The 21,476-nt window shown below is 38.2% G+C and overlaps 1 protein-coding gene across 1 annotated transcript in view; it reads left to right on the top strand.

Moving 5' to 3' along the window:
* Positions 1-21,476, top strand: part of Ccdc178 (coiled-coil domain containing 178) — a 343,274-nt gene that overhangs the window by 60,044 nt on the left and 261,754 nt on the right. The window contains exons 11-12 of the mRNA XM_059246058.1: positions 2,278-2,420; positions 17,144-17,297. Of these exons, the coding sequence (XP_059102041.1) occupies positions 2,278-2,420; positions 17,144-17,297 (297 nt within the window). The remainder of the gene's footprint in view (positions 1-2,277; positions 2,421-17,143; positions 17,298-21,476) is intronic.

Genomic DNA, 21,476 nt, shown 5'->3' with positions numbered 1-21,476 from the left:
AAATTACTAGCTGTAGGAATTTGCATGGAAAAAGCAAGACCAAGATTAACAATGTCCATGGGGATAATTAAAGTCCAAAACAGAAGACGGGGTGAAAACAGTGAGAATGGGATAATATTGGGGCTCAACTGAGGGATGTTCATTTCTTTCCTTAAGCAATATAGTAATCCTACACTGAACCAAGTCCCAGTGTCTCACATTCTCAGCCACTTATCCCAGACAGGTAGAGGAGAGCCCACGTGTTTCAGCATCTAGTAAAATTACTCAGATAAACATTCCACAGGGAGCCCCTACAACTGAACTAGCTCTGCTTGCTGCCATGCTTGAGCATGTAACCAGGCAGGGAGGATCATAGTCCTACATTGGGAATATGTCTGAGACCGATGAAATGTATACCTATCCTAGTTCTTTCTATGCTATGTGTTTTGACTAAAATAAATCCAAAAAACATAAATTATAGGAGGTACATCACATTTAATTTAAAAAGTGCATACTATCTAAAACATAGTTATGAAACTTATGAAAATTTGAAAATAAGTAGACATTGCCCAAAGATCCAAGGAGAAATTTATAAAAAGAAACCTACCAAAATATTAACTGATTGCATCTCATAATGGGTCCTAGATTTGGTGACAATGTAGTTAGATGTTTTTTAGCCCATAAACAACTAATCATTTCAATATTACTTTAAAATACCCAGTCTATAGAAAGGGGGAATTCTTAAATGAATTCAAGTTGATATTTTCAATACTAGAATCTTATGAAATTTTTGAAAAAGTTGTTAACAGATATATATCTGGAAATATTATATAAAGTACTTGCAAAACAGTCCTTTAACATAGCAAAAAAATAATATGTCACTCCATGAACAACTCTTTTTAGGAGGCCAGAAATGACTCTACATTAAGAAATGTAGTTATATGACTTAGTTTGTCAACAAAATAAAAGAGAACTTATGATTTTTACAGAAAGATCCCTGAGATATGTTCATCATATTACATCGTTAACCCTAGCATAGAACGGACACCTATAACCTGGTTTTGGGGGCTGAGGGAGGAAGGGTGCAGATTCTGAGGCCAGGAAAGTCTATCCAGCAATATGTGGAATTTTTTTAATCAAAAGGTTATAGTAAATAAATAAAACACAAACAGATTTATTGCATATAAACAAAAAATTCTTTTACAACAATCACTAACATTCATATTAACCATTGAAACACTACATCCATTTCAAAGGAAAGTGGGAGAAAATTGGTACATACAAGATGGCGTATGGTAAAGAGACTATGTTTGCCACAGTAGCAAGACAATAAAATAAAATAAAAGTATTTAAAATACTGAAATAAAACAATTTTCTTGTAACTGAAATATCAAGTCTAAGACTTTTCCTCACAAAATGTCTGTATTTAGTATTTAAAACATCCAAACACAGGCTTGAGAGATGTCTCAGAGGTTAAGTGTACTTACAGCTCTTGTGGAATATCAAGGTTCAGAAGTTCCAGAAACTCCAGCTCCAGGCCTTCCTGGAACCATTTCTGGCCTCTGTGGGCTCCACCCATTAAGTCTGAAGGACTCTTATATTCTGTTGTTGAAAATTAAAGCTATTCCTCTTTTTGCCTGACAGTAATTTGCTCGCCAGTATTGACGAAAGCCCTTAGCTTCCCGCTCAGCACACTGTCTCTCCAGCAGTGCTTTTGAAGGAAATATTGAAGCTTGTAAAGTTTCCTTGCAGCTCACTTCATCACAGTGGGGTTTGTGTATTCCTCACGTGTGCTCATCCAGTTGTGAACAGTGTTCATGTGCCTGGCAAAGAGAAGAGCAGTGAGCACCACGTGATGTGATTCAGACAGGAGAGGTGGACAGGAAAACCGAGGGAAATGCTGATGGCATCCATTGATGATTAAAAGTAAATTATTTTGGACTGTTGCAGGAAAACAGCACTGGTTATTTCTGATTGAAATGAGTGCAGGTGATTTAATTTTCTTTGCTACTCCATGTTTTCCTATTTCTTTGCGATGTAATAATGGATGCACATTAAAAATCAACATGTTTTGGTGGTTTAAAGGGTGATTTTAATTTGAGCATGTAAAGTTGCAGCTTTTACATTTCTGTAGCACTACTGTCAATCAGGGTAAAAGAAACATGCGACACTGTTTTCTAAGCAGTACACATTTAGAGGACTAGTCATGATAAGAAAATATGTGCTGACAACTTTAAACATAAATCGTGACTGACACTGACATTATTTTAGTTAATCCAAAATATTTTTCATTTCTAGGTAATGGAACTATTTAGATCAGTTCATGAAGAGCTCAAAGATTCAATAGAACTTTGTGAAACTACAAAATCACAGCTAAAGCGCATGAAAGAAGAGGATGAAAAAGACATTTTCCAAGAGGAAACAAATATAGAAACCTATAAGTAAGAATTCACCATGAATACTATGTGTGTATAGCATCTAGAATTGAAATGTTAACCAAAACAGTAATAAATATCACTGCTCAAGAACTTTCAGAGAGCACGGAATTTAAATTGCTTATGCCTATATTATCACCAAGTTTATGACATTGAAATTTAAATATTTAATGTACAAATTTATGATAAAGCAGTATATTTCTGTTTAAAGATTGTCATGTATATCCTTAAATTTCAAAAGGGTAAGGTATAACACCAAAGTATATCCCTGTCCCCTGTACATAGAAGTGACTGCCTTGCTTTAAAAAAAAAGAGATATCACACATTATGAATCAGTGCAGTAATTATATGCATAGGCATTAATTTTTAACTTATATTTATTTTCTTACTAACAGAACAATATTTTAAATGCATAAATTATCTCTTGCTTATTAATAATTGAAAGTTTATCTCCTGGTACTAATTTCTAAAGTAAATATGTCTTCTGATATCTTTCTATCTTGGTTAGAGTATCTATTTCCATGATAAAACACCATAGGCAAAAGCAATTTAGAGAAAATGGATTTATTTCATCTTACCCCTGTATTCCATCATCCAGGAAAGTCAGGGCAGGAAGTTGGAGGCAAAAGCTGATGCAGAGGCCACAAGGAAGTGCAGTTTACTGGCTTGTTCAGCCTGCTTTCTTATAGAACATGGGACTACTTGTCCAGGGATAGCACCTCCCCCAGTAAACTGGGCCCTCACATATCAATCATCAGTCAAAACAAAACAAAACACCACCACAGACTTGCTCACAGGTGAATCTGGTGAGGACCTTGTCTCGATTGACGGACCATCTTCCAAAATGACTTTAGCTATGACAAGTTGACATAACACTATCCCAGACACTGCCCAGTTTCTGTCACTGTTATTTAAGTGCTTATTCAAAATTTATAATCTCATGCTTAGCCCAGACCTACTGAATGTGAATCTGTGCTTTGAAAAGATTCCAAGACAACGTTAGAGCAATAAAATGGTATTATTACTGCTTTTTGTTACCTTTTCAGTTAAATATTGATACAAGATTATAAAATTCTGTGATATGGCAGAGGGGTTGGCTCAGTGGGTAAGAGTGCTTCCTTTGCAAGCATGAGGACCCATGTTCTTAAGTAAAAAGGTGGGAGTGACTGTTCATGTCCACAACCCTAGCATCGAGAAGGCAAACAACCAAGCCAAAACCAAAACAGCTTCCTGTTCAGTGAGATTTTGTGTGAAGGCAGTAAGGCTGAAAGTGACAGAGAAAGACACCAGATATGCTGCTCTGGCCTCCACATGGGTGTACGCATCCACAAACATGCATATATGCATGAACACACATACATCACACATACAATACAAACCCTACCCACAAAAAAGTTCACATTATGTTGTCATGTGACTTGACATGTTTTCATACTCCTTTATAAAAGCTTTAGTTCATGTATTTGATGGTACATACATTCTCAGATGCATACAAGTGTAAAGTGACTATGATGTCCTGGGATATTGATTGGCCTCTTAGCACTACGAACCCACCTTTTCTGACTGCTGCATTTATTTTTCCTTAAACTTATTTGTATATGTAATTTTATTAGCTTTTATCTTATTAATATTTAGAAAATATTTTCAAGTTTCAATGTGTTGGAGTATCTGTGTTTTAGAGTCACCTAATAAACATCACACTGACAGAAATATTTATTCTGTTATAGCAAGCATGATTTTGAAGTCAAACCACTGAATGCACTCACAAATCACTAGTACAGCCCTTGAATATAAACTGTTTGACCCACTTTGATTATTGGATCTTCTTTCATGTTGTTACATATTATCATTTCATTCTCCCTTATTCTCTCTGGGTGACTATAATTCTGTTTTATTATTTTGTGAGATACATTAATTGCCAAACTCAAACTTACATTGTCACCTTCAAAACACATTAGATACTGTTGATATATTGGTTAATGAAAAATAATTAAAAATTTGCTCTGTTTATCCATTTCCCTTCACTTAAACATCTGTTGATTGTAGAATGCTTTATTTTTATGACCTATAAGAACAGTTTTATTATTTTTTTAAAGAAGGATTTTAAATTAAATAAATGAATAAATTTACTGTCATGACCACTACTTGTGCTTGGACTCCACCTTCTGTTGACAGATCTCAGTTGACAGATCTCTTAGAATAACAGCTTTAGTGAGGTGCTCTTGACAAGCTGAGGTTGATTGTAAAAGAAGAAGGATTCTAGTATAAATAAGACAGGGTCTGGAGAGATGTCTCCGTGGTTAAGACCACTGGCTACTCCTCCCGAGGACCCAGGCTCAATTCCTAGCACCCACATGGTGGCTCACAACTGTTCATAACTTTAGTTCTGGGGAATCTGATGCCTTTATATGACTTCTTTGAGAACCAGGCATGTAAGTGTTATCCAGACAAGATTGCATAAAAATACTCATATACATAAAATAAAATATATAAAATAACCTAAATAAATGAAATATTATAGAGTCTCTGAATTTTAATTTTCTGTAAAGAAGAGAGTTCATCATGTGATTTTTCCACTGTCTTTTTAAAGCTCACTTATGTTCTTGAGACCTTAAAGATTTATTTTTTTATGTATATGTCTGTTTGTGAATGTATGCCCCAAATGTTCAAGTGCCCAAGAAGGCCAAAGGGGGTGATGTTTGTACTCCCTGCTCTTTCTCTGCTCTTCATCTTTAGAGCTTCTTCATTTTGACATGTTACATAAATGCATCTTGGAACAATCAACGTTTGGATTCTTGTTTCCTCTTTTTTCTTTCATTAAATGAAATGCCATCTAGATTAATCCAGCTTAGGATGTGTATCAAAAAGTCTGTGGAATTTGTGACTAAGTGGGATCTCCTGGCATAGATGTTCTGGATTTATTTAACCAACTACACTTTGGGGGACATTTGGTTAGTTTCTAGTTTCTTGTGAGTTTGATCAAAACTGCTTTAGGAATTAATGTGCAAGGTGTAAGTATTAACTTTTCATTTTTTCTGAAATGCCTATCTCTGATTATGATTGCCAGAGTGTGTGCTAAGTATGGCTTTCGTTTTTTTTTTAATTTTATAATTTACTTTAATTTTACATATCAGCCACGGATTCATTTGCCCTCCCTCCTTCCCCCACTTCTCCCCAGCCCACCCCCCCCCAATTCCCATATCCTCCAGGGCAAGGACTCCCCTGAGGATTCAGCTCAGCCTGGTAGATTCAGTCCAGGCAGGTCCAGTCCCCTCCTCCCTTGACCCAGGCTGAAGCAAAGTGTCCCTGCATAGGCCCCAGGTTCCAAACAGCCAGCTCATGCACTAAGGACAGGTCCTGGTTTCACTGCCTGGTGGCCTCCCAAACAGTTCAAGCTAATCAACTGTCTCACTTATCCAGAGGGCCTGATCCAGTTGGGGGCTCCTAAGCTATTGGTTCATAGTTCATGTGTTTCCACTAGTTTGGCTATTTGTCCCTGCGCTTTTTCCAATCTTGGTCTCAATAATTCTCACTCATACAGTCCCTCCTCTTTCTCTCCAATTGGACTCCCAGAGCTCCACCTGGGGCCTGGCCCTGCATCTCTGCATCTGCTTCCATCAATCACTGGATGAGAGTTCTACCACGACAGTTAGGGTGTTTGGCCATCTGATCACCAGAGTAGGCTTTAGTTTTAATAGAAACCACAAACTGGCTCCAGGGTGTGAAAGAGACCATTTGACAACCAGTAAGAAGAGATCACTTTTTCTCCCAACATAATATTTTTATTAATTATTTGAAAACTTTATAAAATGCACCCCAATCATGCTCTGTTCCCATTCCTCCCTGGTCTGCCCTTCCACCCTGTTGCACTCCACCCCAAAAGATAAAAAAAAAAAAAACAGCAAGTCCAATTCATGTTGCACATATACTCATTGAAGCATGGTCAAATCCCTGTAGCCAGCCCCTCAAAGATAATTGAGTGCCCCTCCCCACCACCCTCCACACACATACATACACTAGAAGCCATCAACTGTGAAGAGCTACACTTTGCATCTTTATCACAATTTTTAAGGAATCTCTTCAATTGCTATCTTGACTGTTTCTTCTCTTTTGGGGGTTATGGGATGGCAAGGTTGTCACATAAGCCTTCAATGTCTCTCATTCTCAATTACAAGATGACAGTTATACATACCACTGCTCCCTTGCCAATGACAGCCAGTGGCAGAGTGGATCTTGGACTTCTACATGGTTTCTGGAAGCAACATGGACTCCAGTGGCAGCAAGGAGCAGAGGCTTCACCATGGTCCCCAGTGGCAGCATGCACCATGGACCTCAACATGGTCTTTGGCAGCAGCACAGGTCACAGATATCAACATGGTCTCCTGTGACAGTCCTGATCATGCACACCAACATGGCCCCCGCAGCAACACAGACCAAGGACACCAACATTGCTTCCAATGGGAGCAGAGATCATGGATATCAACAATGGCCTCCGGCATCCACACAGACAATAGATATCTACATGGTCCTTGGCAGCATAATGGCTATGTTGATGTGACTTGTCTGTGCTACCACCTGAGATCACTTTTTAAAAGGAAAAAGAAAATACAGTCCCTCTAGCACACTTGGAGCATTGAAGTTTTAGTTCACATTTCTTTTGAATGTTTTGTGTTCATATGTTATTGATTATTTTATTTTATGAAGTATCTGGTCAAGTGTTTTTCTGACTGGTATAGAAAATTCTTTCTTTACAGAGAATAAGAGTTTATTTTTTTAAATTAGATATGTAAATTGCAAATATCTTATTATGGTTTATGAAAGATTTCTCTTTTTATCCCATTATTGGGATATTTTGTCATGGAAAAGTTTTAAGACCATCTATCTATCTAAATATATCTGTTTATGACCTTGAAAACATACCTAACCTGACTATAAGTTTTACTATTATAGATGAGTCCTAATCTGTATTTTTAATTATGCATTACATTTTTAAATGAATTGCATAAGTACAATAACCCAAACAAGAGTAGAAACATATGTATGGTATAACAAAAATAACTTTAAATTTGTATCAATGTACATAAATCCATACCAATGTAAAATATTTAATACTAGTAGTTGCTGTTTTGGCTTGTCATTTCTATATCCTATTCCCCTTTTATCCTTTAGAAAGAGATCTTTGCCTTTAACTCCTTTGTTTAGCTTTTTTCCTTTTTTAATTAAGAATTTTTGTTGTTTTTTTTTTTGTTGTTGTTTTTTATTTTGCAATACAATTCAGTTCTACATATCAGACATGGATTCCCTTGTTCTCACCCCCCCCATCCCCCTCACCTTTCCCCCAGCCCACCCCCCATTCCCACCTCCTCCAGGGCAAAGCCTCCCCCAGAGACTGAGATCAACTTGGTAGACTCAGTCCAGTCAGGCCCAGTCCCCTCCTCCCAGGCCGAGCCAAGCCATCCTGCATAGGCCCCAGGTTTCAAACAGCCGACTCATGCAATGAGCACAGGACCCGGTCCCACTGCCTGGATGCCTCCCAAACAGATGAAGCCAATCAATTGTCTTACCCATTCAGAGGGCCTGATCCAGTTGGTGACCCCTCAGCCATTGGTTCATAGTTCATGTGTTTCCATTCGTTTGGCTATTTGTCCCTGTTCTTTATCCAACCTTGGTCTCAACAATTCTCGCTCATATAAACCCTCCTCATTCTCGCTAATTGGACTCTCAGAGATCCACCCGGGGCCTAGCCATGGATCTCTGCATCCAGATCCCTCAGTAGTTGGATGAGGTTTCTAGCATGACAATTAGGGTGTTTGGCCATCCCATCACCAGAGTAGGTCAATTCAGGCTGTCTCTCGACCATTGCCAGCAGTCTGTTGTGGGGGTATCTTTGTGGATTTCTGTGGGCCTCTCTAGCACTTTGCTTCTTCCTATTCTCATGTGGTCTTCATTTACCATGGTCTCCTATTCCTTGTTCTCCCTCTCTGTTGTTGATCCAGCTGGGATCTCCCGCTCCCCCAAGCTCTCTTTCCCTCGACCCTCACCCTTCACTACCCCCATTCATGTCCAGGCTGTTCATGTAGATCTCATTCCATATCTCTGTCATTGGGCGATCCCCGTGTCTTTCTTGGGGTCCTGTTTTCCAGGTAGCCTCCCTGGTGATGTGAGTAGCAGTCCAGTCATCCTTGTTCTACATCTAGTATCCTGCTATGAGTGAGTACATACCATGTTTGTCTTTCTGAGTCTGGGTTACCTCACTCAGGATGATTTTTTCTAGATCCATCCATTTGTCTGCAAACCTCACGATGTCATTGTTTTTCTCTGCTGAGTAGTATTCCATTGTGTATATGTACCACATTTTGTTTATCCATTCTTCAGTTGAAGGGCATCTAGGTTGTTTCCATGTTCTGGCTATTACAAACAATGCTGATATGAACATAGCTGAACAAGTGCTCTTGTGGTGTGGTTGAGCACTCCTTGGGTATATGCCCAAGAGTGGTATAGCTGGATCTTGGGGGAGATGGATTCCCAATTTTCTAAGAAAGCGCCATATTAATTTCCAAAGTGGTTGTACAAGCTTGCATTCCCACCAGCAGAGGAGGAGAGTTCCCCTAGCTCCACATCCTTTCCAGCATAAGGTGTCTTCAGTGTTTTTGATCTTAGCCACTCTGACAGGCGTAAGGTGGTATCTCAGAGTTGTTTTGATTTGCATTTCCCTGATGATTAGGGATTTTGAGCAATTCCTTAAATGTCTTTCAGCCATTTGAGTTTCCTCTGTTGAGAATTCTCTGTTTAGTTCCATAGCCCATTTCTTAATTGGACTGTTGGGCATTTTGATGTCTAATTTCTTGAATTCCTTATATATTCTGGATATCAGTCCTCTGTCAGATGTGGGGTTGGTGAAGATCTTTTCCCATTCTGTAGGCTGTCGCTTTGCCTTGTTGACCGCATCCTTTTCTCTACAAAGCTTCTCAGTTTCAAGAGGTCCCATTGATTGATTGTTTCTCTCAGTGTCTGTGCTACTGGTGTTCTATTTAGAAAGTGGTCTCCTATGCCAATGTGTTCAAGACTACTTCCTACTTTCTCTTCTAGCAGGTTCAGAGTAGCTGGATTTATGTTGAGGTCCTTGATCCACTTGGACTTAAGTTTTGTGCACAGTGACAGATATGGATCTATTTGCAGCCTTCTACATGTTGATATCCAGTTTTGCCAGCACCATTTGTTGAAGATGCTTTCTTTTTTCCATTGTGCACTTTTGGCTTCTTTGTCAAAAATTATATGTTCATAGGTGTGCGGATTAATGTCAGGGTCTTAAATTAGATTCCATTGGTTCACATGTCAGTTTTTATGCCAGTACCAAGCTGTTTTTATTACTGTAGCTCTATAGTAGAGCTTGAAGTCAGGGATCGTGATGCCTCCAGAGGTTGTGTTATTGTACAGGATTCTTTTGGCTATCCTGGGGTTTTTGTTTTTCCATATGAAGTTGAGTATTATTCTTTCCAGGTCTGTGAAGAATCGTGTTGGTATTTTGATGGGGATTGCATTGAATCTGTAGATTGCTTTTGGTAAGATTGCCATTTTTACTATGTTAGTCCTGCCTATCCATGAGCATGGGAGATCTTTCCATTTTCTGACATCTTCTTCAATTTCTTTTTTCAGGGACTTAAAGTTCTTGTCATATAGGTCCTTCACTTGCTTGGTTAGTGTTACCCCAAGGTATTTTATGTCATTTGTGGCTATTGTAAATGGTGATGTATCTCTGATTTCTTTCTCAGCCTGTTTGTCAATTGTATATAGGAGGGCTACTGATTTTTTTGAGTTGATCTTGTATCCTGCTATGTTGCTGAAGGTGTTTATAAGCTGTATCAGTTCCTTGGTGGAATCTTTGGGGTCGCTCAAGTATACTATCATGTCACCTGCAAATAGGGAAAGCTTGACTTCTTCCTTTCCAATTTGTATCCCCTTAATCTCCTTATGTTGTCTTATTGCTCTGGCTAGAACTTCAAGTACTATATTGAATAAGTATGGGGAGAGCGGACAGCCTTGCCTCGTTCCTGATTTTAGTGGAATTGCTTTGAGTTTCTCTCCATTTAATTTGATGTTGGCTGTTGGCTTGCTGTATATTGCCTTTATTATGTTTAGGTATGTTCCCTGTATTCCTGATCGCTCCAAGACCTTTATCATGAAGGGGTGTTGGATTTTGTCAAATGCCTTTTCAGCATCTAGTGAGATGATCATGTGGTTTTTTTCTTTGAGTTTGTTTATATGATGTATTACATTGACAGACTTTCGTATGTTGAACCATCCTTGCATCCCTGGAATGAATCCTACTTGATCATGGTGGATAATTGTTTTGATGTGTTCTTGGAGTCTGTTTACCAGTATTTTATTGAGTGTTTTTGCATCAATGTTCATGAGGGAGATCGGTCTGTAGTTCTCTTTCTTTGTTGTATCCTTGTTTGGTTTAGGAATCAGGGTAATTGTAGCCTCAATAGAAGGATTTTGTTAATGTTCCTTCTGTTTCTATTGTGTGGAACAATTTAGAGAGTATTGGTATTAACTCTTCTTTGAAGATCTGGTAGAACTCTGCGCTGAAACCATCTGGTCCTGGGCTTTTTTTGGTTGGGAGACTTTTAATGACTGTTTCTATTTTGTTAGGGGTTATTGGACTATTTAAATAGTTTATCTGGTCTTGATTTAACTTAGGTATGTGGTACCTATCCAGAAAGTTATCCATTTCTTTTAGGTTTTCCAGTTTTGTGGAATAGAGGTTTTTGAAGTATGACCTGATGATTCTCTGGATTTCCTCAGTGTCTGTTATGTCCCCCTTTTCATTTCTGATTTTGTTGATTTGGATGCTCTCTCTCTGTCTTTTGTTTAGTTTGGATAAGGGCTTGTCTATCTTGTTGATTTTCTCAAAGAACCAACTCTTTGTTTCATTAATTTTTTGTATTGTTCTCCTTGTTTCTATTTTATTGATTTCAACTCTCACTTTGATAATTTCCTGGCGTCTGTTTTTCCTGGGAGACTTTGTTTCTTCTTGTTCTAGAGCTTTCAGGTGTGCTGTTAAGTCACTAGTGTGAGATTTCTCCAACTTATTTATGTGGGCATTCAGTGCTATGAATTTCCCTCTTAGTACTGCTTTCATAGTGTCCCATAGGTTTGGATATGTGGTGTCTTCATTTTCGTTGATCTCTAGGAAGTCTTTAATTTCTTTCTTATTTCTTCCTTAACCCATTGGTGATTCAGTTGGGTATTATTCAGTTTCCATGAGATTGTAGGTTTTCTGTAGTTTTTGTTGTTGTTGAAATCCAACTTTAGACCATGGTGGTCTGATAGAACACAGGAGGTTATTCTAATTGTTTTGTATCTGTTTAGATTTGTTTTGTGGCCAAGTATATGGTCGATTTTAGAGAAGGTTCCATGGGGTGCTGAGAAGAAGGTATATTCTTTTTTGTTAGGATGGAATGTTCTGTAGATATTGATTAAGTCCATTTGAGTCATGACATCAGTTAAGTCCTTTATCTCTCTGTTAAGTTTCAATTTGGGAGATCTGTCCAGTGTTGAAAGTGGGGTGTTGAGGTCTCCCACTATTAATGTGTGGGGTTTTATATGTGATTTAAGCTTTAGTAATGTTTCTTTTACATATGTGGGTGCCCTTGTGTTTGGGGCATAAATGTTCAGAATTGAGAGTTCATCTTGGTGGATCTTTCCTGTGATGAGTATGTAATGCCCTTCTTGATCTCTTTTGATTGATTTTAGTTTGAAGTCTATTTTGCTGGATATCAGGATGGCTACACCCGCTTGTTTCTTAAGACCGTTTGATTGGAAAGTCTTTTCCCAGCCTTTTATTTTTAGGTAGTGTCTATCTTTGAATTTGAGATGTGTTTCCTGTATGCAGCAGAAAGATGGGTCCTGCTTTCATATCCATTCTGTAAGCCTATGTCTTTTTATAGGTGAATTAAGTCCATTGATATTGAGGGATATTAATGACCAGTGATTGTTCATTCTTGTTATTTTTTGGTGGTGATGTGTGTGTACTTCTCTTCATTGGGGTTTACTGCTGTGGCTTTATCTATTGCCTGTGTTTTCGAGGGTGTATCTGACTTCCTTAGGTTGGAATTTTCCTTCTAGTGCTTTCTGTAGGGCTGGGTTTGTGGATAAGTATTGTTTAAATCTGGCTTTGTCATGGAATGTCTTGTTCACTCCATCTATGATGATTGAAAGTTTTGCTGGGTATATTAGTCTAGGCTGACATCCATGGTCTCTTAGTGTCTGCATTACATCTGTCCAGGTCCTTCTGGCTTTCAAAGTCTCCATTGAGAAATCGGGTGTTATTCTGATGGGTTTGCCTTTATATGTCACTTGGCCTTTTTCCTTTGCTGCTCTTAATATTCTTTCTTTATTCTGTACGTTTAGCTGTTTAATTATTATGTGGCGAGGGGACATTTTTTGGAAGTCTAGTCTGTTTGGTGTTCTATAGGCTTCTTGTATCTTCATAGGCATTTCCTTCTTTAAGTTGAGAAAGTTTTCTTCTATGATCTTGTTGAATATATTTTCTGTGCCCTTGAGTTGGTATTCTTCTCCTTCTTCTACCCCTATTATTTGTAGGTTTGGTCTTTTCATGGTGTTCCAAATTTCTTGGACATTTTGGTTCATGACTTTGTTGGCTTTAGTGTTTTCTTTGACTAATGAATCTATTTCTTCTACTGTATCTTCAATGCTAGAGATCCTCTCTTCCATCTCTTGCATTCTGTTGATTATACTTGCATCTGAAGTTCCCAATTGTTTACTCAGATTTTCTATTTCCAGCATTCCCTCTGTTTGTGTCTTCTTCATTTTTTCTATTTCGCTTTTCAGGTCTTGGACTGTTTCCTTCATCTGTTTCATTGATTTTTCTTGATTTTCTTTCAGTACTTTATTGTTTTCTTCCAGGACTTTATTGATTTCTTCTAATTTGTTTGCCCTTTCCTCTAGTTGTTTACAGTATTCTTCCCATTTTTTTGTCTTTTCCTCTACACAAGCCTCTAGCTTCTTCATGATGTCATTCACAAGGCTGTTTTCTTCTGCTTCTTCCAATTTCTGATGTTCAGGTCTAGGTGTTGGAGGAGGGCTAGGGCCTGGTGATGCTGTATTGCTATTAATTTTGTTGTATGTGTTTCTGCCTTGACATCTGCCCATCTCCTTGTGGTTCGTTCTTGGCCTTATCTGCACACTTGGTTCAGACAGAGCTGACAGATTCAGGAAGTCTCTCTCTCTTGTCCAGATGGGAGCTCTCTTGTCCAAATGGGAAATCCGGGGCAGGATGGGAGCTCTTCTCTCTCTCTCTCTCTCTCTCTCTCTCTCTCTCTCTCTCTCTCTCTCTTTCTCTCTGTGCTCCAGAAGGGAAGTCCAGGGCAGGATGGGAGCTGGGGCTGGCCTCTAAGTCTCAGGATGTGGCTGGGGTCTGGGCAGATGGGCGTGGGGGCAGGGCATGGAGACTGCAGGGTCTGCCAGGGGTCTTGGAAAAGGGGATCCTTCCCGGTGGGGCTAGAAGGGAACCTGCCCGGTGGCCAGAACCTGGGGCCAAGTTGGGCAGGTCTTCCCCAGAGTGGCTGGTGCCCAGGGATGGGGTCCGGGCCCAGCTGGGGCACTCACCTGTGTACCAGAAGGGAAGTCTGGGGCCAATTAACAAATTTTTTTCCTGCCCCCCCACCCTCCCCCTCCCAACCCACCCCTCACTCCCACCCAAGTGAAAGCAAGGCCTCCCATGGGGAGGCACATTCAGTAGAGGCAATCCAAGCCCTTCCCTCTGCCTCAAGGCTGCAAGAGGTGTCCCATGATAGGTAGTGGGTTCCACAAAGCCTGCTCATGTACCAGATGAATTCTGAGCCTACCGCCAGGGGTCTGCCAAGCAGATCAAGCTATACAATTGTCTCACCATGTGGGCTCCACAGCCATTGATCCAACTTTCATGAGTTCCCTCTAGTTTGGTTTGGTTGTTCCTACATGTTTCCCCATCATGATCCTGATGCACTTGCTTTAGAATCCCTCTTCTCTCTCTTTGATTGGACTCCTGGAGCTCTGTCTAGTGATTAGCTGTGGATCTCTGCATCTGCTTCCACAAGTCATTGGAGAAAAGTTCTATGATGACAGTTAGGGTATTCACCAGTCTGATCTCTGGGGTAAGCCAGTTCAGTTCAGGCACCCTCTCAACTATTGCTAGTAGCCCAAGCTGGGGTCATCCTTGGGGATTCCTGGCAACTTCCCTAGCACTGGGTTTCTCTCTATCCCCATGATGTGTCTCTCTATTATGGTGTCTCTTTCATTGCATTGCCCCTCCCTCCCTTTTCCAGCTCAACCATCCTGATTATGACCAATAATAATTTGTAACCAACTCCATTTATGATAATAAACATCCATAACCCATTTGGGGAGAATATGGGCATAGTTCTTTAGACACTTCCTGTTGATTAGGGCACTGGTAATCTTTGGACCCTGAGAAAATTTAGGATAATTGTTAAGTCTTGGCTGTAGTATTCTCTGAGTCAAGATCATCTCGGTCAGTAGCTTAGAAGCTGTTCTAAATTCTAGATCAACTGGATTATCATTTTCATTAGTGTCTGGTCCTCTTGCTCTGAAAATATATAAACTTTTAAAGGTAACACAATATCTGTATTAGTACAAGTATAGATTGTGCATTGTACACAAGTCAGCCAAAGATGATTTTTTTTGTTTGTTTTATGTTTGAGCAGGTAAAATTTACATCACATGTCTCGTAGTTCTTTTAGGTTTATTTCTTTAGGTTTGTTGCCAAGATTATCATGGAGTCTTCCTCAATCAAACCTAATTTTCTTTAACCATAAATAAATTCACAGCCTTTCACTTCCTTTGGAAATAAAAACATAATCTCTCCCCCAAAGTAACATATCTTTTGACTTAAATTTTGAAGTCAAGATATTTTTAAAATACATAGGTTAGTTAAATCTAGCAGTTTTCATAATCCAGTGTTTCTTAGCAGCCAAAAAATTCAAAGATAACACAATAACAACAGGATCCAAACTCTGTATTTTTCATCTTTACATGGCTTTTTTCTTTTTATATTACTTTATTCTCCTTTTAAGGACCTTATTTTATCATTTTAAAACTATATTTTTCAATCAATGACTGTATATGCTCTTTCTTTTCTCTTTACTAAGCCTGTGTGTGTGTGTGTGTGTGTGTGTGTGTGTGTGTGTGTGTGTGTGTGTATGTATGTGTGTGTACTGTTTTTTCAAGACAGGGTTTCTCTGTGTAGTTTTGATGCCTGTCCTGGATCTTGCGCTGTAGACCAGGCTGGCCTTGAACTCATAGAGATCCGCCTGACTCTGTCTCCTGAGTGCTCAGATTAAAAGCGTGTACCTTCAATATAATCATATAAATCTTTAGCTTATGTACATTTTTGAATACACTGTAAATTGTTTAGAGGTTGTTGTTGTTGTTGTTTTCATCTGAATCAGTATTTACTGCTTATCTCTATCTTTTTCTGACTGAATGAGTCCTTAAACTGCTAAGTGGCTTGGCTAGGCATAACTAGTACCTCTATCTCTGTCCTGGTGGTTAGCTCTACCCCACCTGGTTCCCTAAGAGCCCAGCTTCATGGTGGAAGTGCCAGGGACAGTCACATTCACTGTCCCTACTCTGGGGAGCTTCTGGGTCCATGCTGCCAGGAAGCAGCCCAACCACTGCTTATAAACACCATTCAAGTGTTCCTTAGTAGGACCTCCCAAAAAATACTCCGTGCCACTATCATGAAAAAGGAAGCCTTATCTTAAAGGAGCACTGCCTCTATTTGCAACTAACAAACAGAGCCTAACCAAGAAAAGGCAGTTACCAAGAAGCCCTGCTTGATTTCAGTGTGTGTGTGTGTGTGTGTGTGTGTGTGTGTGTGTGTGTGTGTGTATGTGTGTGGTTTTATAACCCTTTTGAAAGCTTTTACAGCCTTTGTATGGATGTACGTGGCCCTAGACATTAGGTTCCATATACAGGTGGAGTTTTCATGTCCCAGCATTTGCTTCTATATTACCACACTGAGGCTTAATATTACTTATAAATGTTCAGCCAATAGCTCAGGCTTATTACTAACTAGCTCTTACAACTTAACCCATTTCTATTAATCCATGTACTGCCCCAAGGCTTGTGCCTTATACCTCTACCCCATTTTGTATGTCCAACTCATTCTCCTTCTGCCTGATGACTCCTCTGACTCCACCCTTCCTTATCTCATCAGTTTGGGTTTCCCGCCTGACTTTATTCTGTTCAGCTATTGGCCAGTCAGCTTGTTAATTAAACCAATCATCTTTGACATATACACATAGTGTACAAAATATATGTTCTTCACAACAGAAAGTGAGTGACTATCCGTATTGTATTCTCCTGATTCTTCTGGTTAAGCAGATGTGAAAATCGTGATATTTAAATGCCCAGTGACTTTTCATCACTCTACTATCCAATTTCTCCCACAAGACAATCCAAAACAATCCCCCAAAGAGTCAAATAATATATACATAACTTTTCTCTCTATTCTTTTCCTTTGGAAATATAAATACTAGTTTGTTTTGGTTCTCATTTTTTACTTAATATCCAAGATCTTTTAGGAATTTGGAACTACTCTGGAATGGGAGAATTTTTAGAATAAATTCCATTGATCCCTAATAAGTTAGAGGCTAATTTTATTTTCAATGAGCACAAAATCCTCTTTGCTTTTATCTTAGGAAAGAGCTAGATCAGCTTAGCAGTCTGCAAACTCACTACTCAACCTCAATTGAGTCTGTGAACATCCACATTGAGGAGGACGAGGAAACAATGACTGAGATGCTGAGAGAAACACAGAGCTCAACCTATGAAGTATCCAATTTACTGAAAAACGTGAGTGTTTGCATATTTTGAAAATTCAAAAAATAGTTATAAGCTAAAAGTTGTACATTTTCTTTGTCAATGATTGAATAGCAGCCAGTTTCCTGTCTGTATTAGTTTTCTGTTGAAGGATAGCAAAACAGATGTGGCAACTGGACAGAATACTTATTTCATTATGAATTAAAATTTTATTTTTTGTTAGTTGATATTTGTTGTATAAAGTTATGTGTTTCTTAATCACATTTTGATGCAAGTATGTCATGTATATTGGCAACAATCATCTTCCATTACCCTCTCCCACCCTGCTCTTCCTCCCATCGCTCCTTTTCCTAAACAGTATCCCTTCTAATTGCCTGTAGGTGTATATAAATGGATATGTCTATACATGTATATATACACGTGTGTGTGTGTGTGTGTGTGTGTGTGTGTGTACATGCACATAGGACTTGGATAGATGCACATGATACCTAGATTCCACACATGATTGGGAACATGATATTTGTATTTCTGAGTTTGACTTGCGTTACTAAACATAATCATCTTCAATTCCATCAAATTTTTGCAAATGCTATGTTTTTTTTCTTAATTATGCTCTTAATTGGTTTAAAAAAAAAACAGCCCACTGTTGAAAAACCTTGAACTTTTAAAGAGTCTTTGGAGCATTGGAGAGATTGTGGATGTTTTAGAGAGGTTTGAATTTTGAAAGAGATTGGGTGTTTTAAAGAGATTAAATTTCTAGAGACTGTGGGACTTTTGAAGTTATTTATGTTTTATACTGAAATATTGGTATTGGCATGCCATCTGAGAAACAAATGAAAAAAGAAATGTCCTAGTTGACTAGTGATGTGTCTGCATGCCAGGTTGACAAGGGATCAATTGTGCTGGCTATTATTTGTCTACTTGACACAGCTAGAGTCACTTTGTAAGAGGGGGCCTCAATTGAGAAAATACTCCCACCAGACTGACCTGTTGGCAAGTCTGTGGTGCATTTTTTAAAATAGATGATTGATGTATGAGACCCTAGCTTGCTGTGGACTATGCCACCCCGGGCTGGTGATCCTGGTTACTATAGAAAGGCAGGCTGAATAAGCTATGAAGAGAAATCTACTAAGTAGCATTCCTTCACAGGCTTTGCTTAAGTTTCTGCCTCTAAGTTCGTGCCCTGAGTTATTGCCCTGACTTCCCTCAGTAATGGAATATGAGGGTTTTAAGATGAAGTAAACTCTTTCCTTACCAAGTTGTTTTGGTTATGGTATTTTATCACAGAAGCAGAAACCTTAACGAAGACAGTGTGGATGTAACTTCACAAAGTGTGTAATTCACTGAAAGATATAAGTATAAGCACTAGGAAAATGTAGGAGTCAGAAGATTATATATTATTATTCAAATAGTTATAACATTAAAAATATTCTGCTGATAGTACAATTTGTCATCCGTATAATGATTACCATTGATGAGATATTTTCAAAGAGGGGAAAATTATTTGCTAAGCCTGTAATCTTTTATTTCATACATCATTTTTAAACTGGCAACCCTGTGCCTCCTTAATTTGCTGTAATAACACAATATTATTCATGACAGGGAATCATGAAAGCATTTAAAAGATTCCTAGTAGTTTTCAATTATAGAAATTGTTTGGACTAGTACACATTCCAGAGAAGATGAGAGCATGATGAAATTTAAATATATTAATTTTTCAGCATTTCTCTTATTATAAGCTATATTTTCAGGAGCACACATCAAGCACTCAGTTAAAAGCAATGATGTGCATTATCACCAAGCCTTGTTTTTGGTGTGCAACTGAAACCTTCAGTTCAAGAGAAAAATAAGATTTGTGCTGCCTAATTGCACATACAAGTTTACAGAGAATTTATTTTCAGATTTCAAGGCATAGTTTGCTCCCAATTTAGAGTCTTTTCTTCATTGACATAGCCTTTTCTCTAATCTCCTTAAATCTCTGCAAACACATTTGCTCCATTTACCTTTTGAGTTGGTCAAGAAGATTCAAGTGTCATAGTCAAATTATTTTTAAATGTGAAAATTAGGCTTTCTGTGAGTTTCTTTTCCTTATTTTATGTCATCTTATATGTTTAAATAGTTTCATACACGTATATAACACATTTTTAATATTTTGAGATTTTATACATAAGTACTATATTTACATCTTTTCCATCATTACCTCTCCTGGCTTCAACTCTGCATTATCCCTCAACCCCATCTCAGATTCATGATTTCTTCCTTAAGTATTATTATATATGTAACACAAATCCTAATTTATCTTATAATAAAAACCTGGAGCCAGATATTGGGGTAAATGATAAAAGATCATAGGAAACAAGCCAAAGCTATTTCTCACTTCACCAAATCCTCAGCCAAAAGGGGAAGATCCTGTCTTCATGAATCCTCAGACTGAATTCCCCTAATCCCTTAGTCTTAAAGGTTGAGCTCCTATCTTCTCCTGCCTTAAACTTAAACATTTTAGGTGTCAAATGCAGCAGATCTTGAAAAGGTTAAAGGATTAATAATAGTCATATAAATTACTAACTAATTCTAGAAAAAGGCTTTATCTAGCTTCCTATACATGATTTTGGGTTTGAGTCTCTATCAGTTTTCTGCAGTGAACCATGACCACCTAACAGCAACCTTTGAAGTGTTCAAATGGATAATATGGTCCCACAATGATGATTCTACATAGACTATGTATGATAATGCCACTAACTGACAAACACCACCCAAAGATCAGCTTTGGATCACAAACTGCTCAGGACCATTTCAAGGTGGCTAGCTGAGATGATCCAACTTCATAGACTACTGTAACTAAGACTTAAGACAAGCCCTGCACTTTCCCATTATGCAGAGACTGGACAACAAATGATACACCTACCTCTCCCAGGACTTGACAATTTACCCAAAATTTTCTTTTCAGGATCTCCTAAAGATGCCTTCACTCCCACACAGCAGGAAGTAAATTTAAGAATACAACACCCACATTGCCAAGAGGTAGAATGGGTGATTTTTGGTCATTCAATGGGTTATGGATAGTTGTCATTGTTTAGGGTGGTTGATTATATGTTGTTATTGGTAATGGACAGGAAAAAGACTAAACAAAGGAGATTAGATTCAGGATTCTTGTTTTGAAAAGGGAAAAAAGAAGATATAGATATGATAAGAAAAAGTAGATTATTGAATCTACTCTGAAAAAGGAAAGATATAGAAATGATAGGAAAAAAGGGTAGACTATTGGGTCTACTCTGAAAAGAAAAAAGGGAGAATATGGATATAATAAGATAAAAAGGTATATTCCTGAATATACTTTAAAAAAATACCAGTTTTTAACATTTTACAATAGATTGGGTTTTTTATATTGTATAAAAATTTTGTATATTGATACAAATTTGAGATTAATTTTGTTAGAACATACTGTCCATAAACTTCTAATCTTGTTCAAGGTATTGTGCCTATATAGTTCATTTAACAATGTAATGCAAATTGCTAGTCCTTGAATGTTATTATTACAAACTGTTCAGGGTAATAAAGAAATGCAGGTTAGTAGTTAGTCACCTATTGCAATTGAACTTGTAGTAAGGTTAGGTATGTTTTCAAGGTCAAACAGAGATATATTTTAGATAGACAGGTCATCTTCAAACCCTTCAGAGATCTACAGAATATGGAATTTAAGATGTTTTACATAAGTTCTTTTTTATGATAATGAGACATGTCATTATCATAATAGTAGGCAGCACCAAACTCCTTCAGAGAAGATGGTGGGAATCAAAGAAACTCCATATGGAGTTTACTTTCTTTGTGGCAACAGTTAGCCACTGGAGAAGAAAATGCCCTTTCCTCAACTACTGACAGTGTGCTGTCCAAAATGGACAAGCAGGACACAAAAGATAGGATTGCTGAACTTTTCCAAGGCAAGGTAGGACAGCCCTTCAGAATATCCTGCTTCACAAAAATATCTGTCAGATATGCTAGGCCTGTAGGCTGAAGATGGATGCCCCAATGTTGCAGAGGAACCAAGGCAACTGTCCAGGCAGCCAGCTGTTTCTGACATTTCTCACATTTTTTGGAAGTCGCTTGTTTGCACTTCCTCCTTTCTCAGTTAATATTATTTCCTTCTCACGTCTCTGAGGGAATTGAAGACTAGATATTTATAGTTGTAGTTTTCCTTGTTAACAAATTCAGAAA

Source organism: Peromyscus eremicus, chromosome 19 (genome assembly GCF_949786415.1).
Source record: "Peromyscus eremicus chromosome 19, PerEre_H2_v1, whole genome shotgun sequence".
NCBI lineage: Eukaryota > Metazoa > Chordata > Mammalia > Rodentia > Cricetidae > Peromyscus > Peromyscus eremicus.
The sequence above is the reverse complement of the archived record's forward strand: the minus strand, read 5'-3'. Positions and strand labels throughout refer to the sequence as shown.